This window comes from Vipera berus, assembly GCF_964194415.1.
Source record: "Vipera berus genome assembly, chromosome: 7".
Classification (NCBI taxonomy): Eukaryota; Metazoa; Chordata; class Lepidosauria; order Squamata; family Viperidae; genus Vipera; species Vipera berus.
In genome coordinates, this window is record NC_138209.1 from 19,496,867 (window position 1) to 19,505,938 (window position 9,072).

General features: G+C 41.0%; 2 protein-coding genes across 3 annotated transcripts in view; one reads left to right on the plus strand and one right to left on the minus strand.

The window, feature by feature from the left end:
- Window positions 1-432, plus strand: part of METAP1 (methionyl aminopeptidase 1) — a 24,530-nt gene extending 24,098 nt beyond the window's left edge. For both annotated transcript variants that reach the window (XR_014027147.1, XR_014027148.1), the window contains exon 13: window positions 354-432. The gene's annotated coding sequence lies outside the window, so the exon portion shown is untranslated. The remainder of the gene's footprint in view (window positions 1-353) is intronic.
- LOC308671100 (alcohol dehydrogenase class-3) overlaps window positions 1-8,458 on the minus strand; it is an 11,174-nt gene extending 2,716 nt beyond the window's left edge. Inside the window, exons 1-6 of the mRNA XM_081333109.1 lie at window positions 8,364-8,458; window positions 5,846-5,947; window positions 4,748-4,889; window positions 4,066-4,153; window positions 2,236-2,455; window positions 402-662 (exon numbers count right to left, since the gene is read on the minus strand). Of these exons, the coding sequence (XP_081189235.1) occupies window positions 402-662; window positions 2,236-2,455; window positions 4,066-4,153; window positions 4,748-4,889; window positions 5,846-5,947; window positions 8,364-8,375 (825 nt within the window). The 5' untranslated portion in view covers window positions 8,376-8,458. The remainder of the gene's footprint in view (window positions 1-401; window positions 663-2,235; window positions 2,456-4,065; window positions 4,154-4,747; window positions 4,890-5,845; window positions 5,948-8,363) is intronic.
- Between the last annotated feature and the right edge of the window lie 614 nt (window positions 8,459-9,072).

Here is a 9,072-nt window from a genome sequence, read left to right on the forward strand (position 1 = left end):
CTGAGGTGACACAAGAAACCTGGAAAGGCCATAGCTCAATGTGAGGGCACAATTAGAATTTTGAGAAGACATTTTCCATGCTCTTGTAAAACAGCTAATGTAAGATTGTGGCCAATCACAAAACAAACATTTAGCAGACTCTCAGCTAATAATCTCATACCCAAAGGGCTATCAGTACAAAACTTACCATTCTCTGTTTTCTTGGAAAGTGGAAAAAGTTACAAGCAAGGCAGTGGGTACAGATATTGCACTATTACGATATTCTAAGAAGTATCCTTGTAAATAAGATGACACTGGAGACCCATACTTTGTTTTTTAACATACCATCTTCCCATTCACTTTTTTTTATTTAGAAGAAGCTAATTATTGGGTCCACAGAAGAGGCCTCAGATTGTACTTACCATGACACCGACATTCCCGATGCATTCAAAAGAGTAATCTACTCCACCATCTGTCAGCTCAACCAGAGCTTCCTGAATAGGCTTCTTGAAATCCTCAGGACTGATGCATTCTGTAGCCCCAAATTCCATTGCTTTGGTAAATTTGTCCTTGTTGAGATCAACCCCAATGATTCTGGATGCACCGGCCACCTTACAGCCCATGAGAGCTGCTAGCCCAACTCCACCCAAGCCAAAAACAGCACAGGTGGAACCAGGTTCAACCTGAAAGAAAATGTGACAATCAAATTAACGACATGGGAAAGAAAGCTTCAGAAAACAGTTCTTATACAGGGAAAGTTCAAGGCTTCCGCAAAAGATAAGTCAAGCTGTGACTCTAGACTAATGAAGAGAAGGAGTAGGGGTGACATGATAGCTGTGTTTCAATATTTGAGGTGCTGCCACAAAGATGAGGGGGGTCCACCTATTCTCCAAAGCACCTGAAGGCAGGACAAGAAACAATGGATGGAAACTAATCAAGGAGAGAAGCAACCTAGAACTAAGGAGAAAGTTCTTGACAGCGAGAACAATTAACCAGTGGAACGGCTTGCCTTCAGAAGTTATGGTTGCTTCATCACCAGAGCTTTTTAAGAAGAGATCTGACAGCCATTTGTCTTATATAGGGTTTCCTGCCTGAGCAGGGGGTTGGACTAGAAGACCTCCAAGGTCCCTTCCAACTTGATATTATTATTAATTTATTAATTTATTTCCAGCCAGTTTCTTATAAAAAGCTGCCTCAGAATAAGCGGTCTACAAGCAGTCCTCAACCTATGACCATAACTGAGCCTGGAATTATAATTAAATTATAGTCATTGTTAAGTGGGTCATTAGGTTACTGATCTGATTTTATGACTTTTTTTTCTCATGGTTATTGAGTGCTTGCCGTGATCATTATATGAACATGCTAGTTGTTAAGTGAATGCTGTTGTTGTTAAGGGAATCCATTTTAACCAAAGAGTATATTTTGAAACGGAGATGAGCAACACCCCCTAAAGTTGGCTATGACTAGATGACTAGTGGAGTAAAATCTGTAAGTCTCTCTCTCTCTCTCATAATTATATGATCACCCATCTCACAAACCCTGACCTTGCATGGCATATAATAAAACCATAAAATAACAATATTAAAAGAGAATGCCATTAAAAGGGGTTTCTTGAAGGATGGCAGGAAAGGGGGCAATCTCACTTCGGAGGCAATGATTTCCACAGGAAAAAAACCAAAACCCATCTCCTGGGTCCCACCAGATATAATTCCTTAGTAGATGGGACCTACAGTATTTCTGCTGGAAGTGATGGGTGGGGCAGATATAATCAGGAAGAAGCAATCCCTCAAGTAACCTGGCCCCTTGCCATGAAGGACTTTGGACCTAGAAGAAAGCTGGCAGCAAAAGCAGCCGGTGCCATTCTAGCGCCACAGATAACTCTGTCTCTGTCTCTGTCTCTCTCTCTCTCTTTGTGCACATGGCACAAAGCTCATCTTCACAGGAGAAATAAGATTCTTTCCTAAAATATTATTCCATTCTAGCATTTCTCAACCTTGGCAACTTTGTTTGGACTTCAACTCCCAGAACTCTTCAATCAGTATGCTGGCTAGGGAATTCTGGGAATTGAAGTCCACACATCTTAAGATGTGCTAAGATTGAGATATATTGCCCTAGTCTTTGCATTATATTCTAATCACCACCCAGATTGCCTCTATGAGGGTCGATCTCCAAATAGAATATACAAATTTTAAAAAAATAGTTTAGGATTAAAATGTTCTTGTCAGAAAAAGAATTGAGAGGAAGCAGATCTTCTACCTTTGCAGTGTTCAAGGCTGCCCCATAACCGGTAGAAATTCCACAGCCCAGCAGGCAGACTTTGTCCAACGGAGCTGAAGGCTCTATTTTCGCCAGGGATATGTCAGCCACAACCGTGTATTCTGAGAAGGTGCTTGTTCCCATGAAGTGGAGAACTTGCTTTCCTTTGCAGGAGAACCGACTGGTACCATCAGGCATCACTCCTTTTCCCTGAGTGACTCTGAAGTGGGAACACTGCATCATTCACGTATCACATTAACTTACTGGCAGGCTATATAGTACAGACCTGAAACCTGATTTGGTACATTGTGTTTTTTGTTTAGCATAAATCTGGATTAGTCACATCATTACCAAGATGGACCTTAGTTTGAGCTTTGCAGTCTATATGAAACAAAGTACTGGTTTGTAAACCATGGATTAAGATTAAGCATGCTGTGTGAACCCAGGCAATGGTAGCCAATTCCACAAGCCACAGCGCAGTGGGTATGGATCCCTCAGCCACATTTCTGTGTCTTCCAGAGCAATCCCAGATTATATCTGTAAACACTAATGGGCGGGCTGACATGAGTAAAGATAAGCTATAAGACCAAGTAAAAAGTTGTTACTTGCATATCTTGATTAATGAACTTCTCCAAAAATGCTAAAGATGGCTCCGAAATCATTAGACCTCTCCCCCAATGAACTCATATTGCCACCAACAATGTGACTCTTAGAGGCAAGGCTTGCTTCCTAGGTAAATCAAATCACTGCTCAGCCTTTTGTGTCAACCAAACCTACGGCTAAAACCTACTTCCTTCCTTGGCCAGTGTCTTTGTTTGGAAGCTAAAACCAATTCGTAATTTCTCTATATAAAAATTTCTTGGGAGTAGGGCTTAAAGTCAGTCCAATCTCACTGTACATATGCAGTCTTTATCAGCATTAAATCAGCCATGGTTTAACTATAATGAACATAACTGTTGTGGAAAGGATTCTACAGGTTTTAGGTAGCCTTACATATATTATTTCACTGACGAACCTGCAATGAAATGTCTGCAAGCAAACAAGCTCAGAGGGCACCAAGGCTCAATTCAACATCTGCCTGCCCGCCAGCCCGCCTATCTATCTATCTATCTATCTATCTATCTATCTATCTATCTATCTATCTATCTATCTATCTATCATCTATCATCTATCTATCTATCTATTCACATTTCTGAACTGTTCATCTCTCTCAAAGAGGGAGATTTGCATCCACAGTTAAGTGCATCGTTCTCATGTACGCCATCCAGAGTCACTTGTGGAAATGGATGGCTATAGAAATCAAATAAATACATCATGACTGAAACAGATGCATCAGAGAGGACTGAATGACTTTTCTCTGTTCTCTCGTGCTGCAGTTGGGATCCAGCCAGACGCAGAAGGAGGACTAGCCCTTGAACAAGTCAATGAGGATCTATTTCTATTCTATTGATATATTATTTCTGACTGCCAACAAGTTGATTTATCATCCAAGTTCCCCATCCTGTTCACACACAGGAGCAATGTGCTTCCAACTGAGTTAGCCTTCCTGAGATGAGTTGGATTATAAATCCCCATCCATGGACCCAACAAGGCAAAGAACAATTTGGGGCAATGAAAACTGAATGGTTGCTAAGAAGAAACTTGTGTTCTGTGGAACAGGCTGTGCAGAGGCTGTCTGTACAAAGCTGGTGCTGAGGAAATATATCAAACCCCTCCTTTTTCCACCTGATAAGCCAAGTGTGCACACATACAGTGTACTGCCAAAAAGCAAATAAAACATATTTGATTACTGTAACACAGAAACCAGGAAAGAAAATGAAAAGCACCAACCTAATTTTCTGGCAGAGATTCGTTTTAGGGTTTAAGCAGAACTTGCATTCGCCACATTGAGGAATATATAGAGGGATAACTGTGTCTCCTGAAAAACAGAAAATAATTTCAGCTGATTAAAGCACAGTGGATTAAACTGGAACTCCTCTACTCACACCTTCCTCTTTTTTGAGTGGCTAAAGACTGTAGGGGGCACATCAGGGAACACGATAATGTCACAGGAGAGGTGGGGGCAGATCATTCAGTCCTCTCCATTCCCTATTTGAGAGGTTCTGTTTTTGCCTTAAAAAATAAACGTGTTAAACTCAGTGCATTGATTTTGCATACTCTGCAAAACCAAATAAAAAGGGGGAAAATTGCATTTTTATCTGGCAGCCTACTGAAACAGCATCATCTCAGAGGACTCTGGGAGGCCACCTTGAGCTAGAAGTTTTATTTATAAAAATAAAAAATCACGCAGGCAAAGGCAAGGACTCACATAAACTTACAAAAATTTGAGGAGCAGGCATAAGCTGTTATAATCTGAGGCAGAGATGCACAAGCAACCTAAACAATTTCATAATCCTGCCATCTAAAATGCTTGACTGGAGAAAACCAAGACTCTCTGGACATTATATAAGAGTATTGCTTTACTTATGCCATTATTCCTCTTGATGGCACATCAAGAGACCCAGCTTCTTACCTGGTTTAAATTTAGTCACTCCTTCTCCAACACTCTCCACAATCCCAGCTCCTTCATGACCCAGGATTACAGGAAAGCTCCCCTCAGGATCAGCACCACTCAGAGTAAAAGCATCAGTGTGACACACCGCAGTAGCAATAATCTAGGAAGTTACAATGAATAATTGTATAGAGGAAGACAGAACATGTCTAGGATTCAGCTTACGTTTTAGACATTAACACAATCCCCAGGGCAAACTGCTTTTCTGCAGGCAACCTTAAGGACACTCTGCTGTAGTGTTTAAGAAAAAGAATTTAGAATCCAAACAGCAGAGGAGAAACTGGGAAGATTTAATTCAAATTACCATTCATCTCTACCATTCAGTTTAACCTTTCTTCTAGATCAGTGACGGGGATAAAGCAAGCAAAGACCAATGCATAGTCTTGGGTTCTCTGGAAAAGGACTGAGATATAAATTCAACATCATATCTTTCAGCTGCAGCCCATGTGCTATATTAAGGAGGATAGGGACCTTCTTCCAGTTTATTGAAATAGCCTATGTCAGCGATCCCCAAACCCCGGGCCTTGAGCCTTTGGGAACTGGGCTGCGGAAGTAGCGGATGAGTGGAACCATCCCCTCTCCCCCCACCCCGCTGGTCCACAAAACTGAAAAGATTGGGGAACTTTCACCTATGTGAAGCATAAAACTAATAAATGATCATTACTGAAATCTTCAAGTTCATATCTACGGTAGTCTCTATTCCATAAGCTTATATCAAAACACATTTGATGGTTGTTAAGATAGGCTCCTCGACTAGATGAAGTCAGGGTTGGGAATTCTGGGGTTTATTGTTTCAACATTAACGGAGGTCATCAAGTCAAGAAAAAGATACCTCAGAGAAACTATAAGAGTCTATATTCTCTTTGTTGCAACAGGGCTTCGTGGATAGTCTGCTAAATACTTAACAATTGTTATTACTAATTCTATTACTGGATTCTATCATTTATCACGGAAGGGAAGAACTGTAAAGCATAAAAATAGTCACCCAAAATATTGGTCTCACACTGGCAATACTACACCGTGTTCAGATCTATTAAAACTCAACCCTTGATTCATTACCTTGATACGAACTTCATGGGCTTTTGGAGGAGCAACTTCCACCTCCTCAATGGATAGTGGTTTGCCTGCCTCCCAGGCAACAGCTGCCTTACATTTAATAACCTAAAGAAGAGAAGAAACCTTCCATGTAATGAATTCAATGGAGATGATCACATTTAAAACTTGGAATCAATCCCAGCATTTCTATTCAAGACTCAAGCTGGAACTTTGGAGATCCTCCCAGGATTGGAAATGGATCTTCATTTCTAACAAAATCAGCAAGCACTCCAGATGTTTAGACAGAGGGGCAGAATTCCTAATTTACCAATGTCATTTGGAATGGGAAATGTGGCAGAAAGTCCACAGCACTATCGTTTGTCCTTTTTAATCTGGATTTAAGCTTTCTCTTGAACAGTTTGTTCAATTCTTACTGCAATGCACAAAGTGGCAAAATCTATCATAAGACAGAAACCAATTCATTTTTTATGGAGCAAGGTTCAAAAATGTGATGCCAAGTAAAATATTTGCAGTCTTCCAGCATTCTTATCTTTACCAACTATGCATTCATGAGAAAAAGATACAAGCATAAATGATCAAAGTATTATGCATAAATCCATTTGACAATACAGTAAAATATGTTTTATAAGAATTTAGACTCTGAAATTATGTAGAATTTCTGATTTGAGAACAAAGCACTAATTTCCTAATTTATACTGGCTAGCAGGTCAATCTCAAGCAATTTTGCCATAAATTAAGAGTAAACTTTTAAAGTATTTTCTAGGATGCATTGTCAGCAATTAGACATTACATAAAGCTAGAGAAATAAATGTGATACATTAAACAATACACCAGTTTTTAAGCAGCTGCAGAAGAATATTTTTTTATCCTTATATTTTTATATAATCTGTATTGTTTTTGCTAACTAGCTAAAACACTGTATTACTCAGAAGAAATAAAAGATGCTCAAGCCATGTCAAGTTGGTAATTGGAATCCTGAAGCTCTGAAGACTTGCCTTAGCAACTGCAAAGCAACACTTGGAAGAGAATAATGAAATGCAGGACAATATGTTCTGTAAGTAACTTTCATTATTCTGCAACTGCTATATTGGTTGTTTTGAACAGACACTGTCCAGCTGTGCAGGATCCTGAACATGTAAATTGTTTGGATACGCAATAATCTCAGTACTGATTACGAATTTTACCCATATTGTTGCACAAAGAAAGCAGCAGGTAAATTCTGGAAATTATAGTCCTGACAAAGTGGGAAAGTGGCAAGCTGAGGCAAGTTACAGGACCACATAAACACATTAGTTTTCCAAAGGAGTTCACTTATTGAAAACTTGTATAGGCACCAAGCTAGAAAGAAGGAAACCATGAGTTCTAGTCCTGCCTTAGCCAGGAAAGCTGACTGTGTGATTTTGGGCCAGTCACGCTCATTCAGCCCAACTCATCTCACAGTGTTGTTATTTTGGGGAAAATAGGAGGAGGAAGGTATGTTGGATAAGTTCACTGCCTTGTGTTATTTGTAAAAATAATAAAGGCGGGATATAAATAAAATAAATATTACAATACTCCCAAATTCCTCAACCTGTGGGTATATTCTGGAAATCAGGAGCACAAGACTTATTTGAAAGTAATATTTTTTCACCTTTCTAGCTGAAAAGATTAAGAGGCAAATTGAGAAAATGAGCCAAGTTTAAAAAAAATCAAACATAAATTGTATGTTACAAATCCCAGAAACTCAACTATGGTTTGTCGAAAAGTTACTATCAAGTACTTTCATCCTATGTTTAGAATGTCATACCGCCAACCCAGAATTTGCTTTACAAATCACACTAGTCAGGTTCATGTAATATCCACAACCCAGAAAATAAGCAAACCATATTTTGATTTAGCCTTGGTGTGAACCCAGCTGACAGACGGATAGTATGAAGAAACCAAATCTGAATGAAGCATTTAGAAAGTTTGTTCCGTTAATCAAAGCAGAAACCAAGACAAATCAACCAGAGACATCACTGATTTCAAGCCAGTGTGTGTGTGTGTGGGGGGGAATAGCACACAAAGGCCACAATCAAGTACAACTTTGTCTGAGTGGAGGAACATAAAGCTGTGTTCTTGGGGTTCATGGATTCGGCTGCTGAATTGCCCGAATGTCAGAATGTCCCTGTCCGTGGACACGCGTTTCTTGGGAACCTCCAAATCTAGACTACCCCACGGCAGGCAAGCGATACAGAAAACGTCGCTGCCGCCTGTTGCCGTCGGAGATACGACAGTTGTACCCAGGGGTCTCGCCAGCCCAATTATGGGCTTTTAACAAAATAATGGAACGGCAGCCGTTGCCCCCTGGGAGGAAGCCCAGCTAAACTCCGTGAAGTTTTTGGCAAAGGTCTGGATGGAGTGGGGAGCAAGCTGCCAGCTCCTGTGGCTGACACCCAGGGCCACCCTTGGCTTGCCTAGCTTCATGCCTTCCACACGGCCCGCTTTGCTCTCCAGGAACGTTCCGAGGCTCTGAAGCGCCCACGCAAAAGCGTCTCCTTACCCCGCTCGCCATGGAACACGTGAAGCCGCCAGGCCGAGATCACCCACTTTCAAAGGGATCTCTTCTAAGAAGGCCGAAGCATGCGCACTCCTCCAGGAACTGCCCACCACCGGAGGAGGGGCGAAGGGAGAGTCTGACGTGTGAATACACGCCCTCTCTCCCCGGGTTTAGAAGAGGTGACCTACTCTAAATTCGCCTTCCCGAGAGAGTTCGATACTGTCATTTTGTATTGCTCGGGATTGCACGGAAGCGATTGACATCTTTACTGGAGTTAGTCTCTTCAGGTTGCAAAAAATCCAGCTCCAAATGAAACGATACAGAAAAACTGAATTCTTGGCCAGATAGGGTAGCCTCTTCATTCTACCTCTACCAAGGGCATGGGAGTAATCTCCTTTTCCTTTGGATTTTTCTCACCTCCGCCGAGCGAGATGCTTTTTTTCTTGTCTGTCATCCGTTTGCGTGACATGTCCAAACTATAGGAGTTTCTCTCCTTGACGATCTTGATTTGGTGGGGTGGGGGAATTTCTGGGATAAAACTGCATCGGAGTTCGCTTCTTCTAAGCTCTGAACTTAGAAGTCTATTGTTCTTCAAAGAACAGAGCTCGGTAGAAATCAATATTTGGGAAAATAGGTCGAGGGCCAGCCGCCAAATGCAGAGCAAAGGGAAATCAGAAAAATGGGAATGCAATCTACTGCAGGTTTAAAAAAC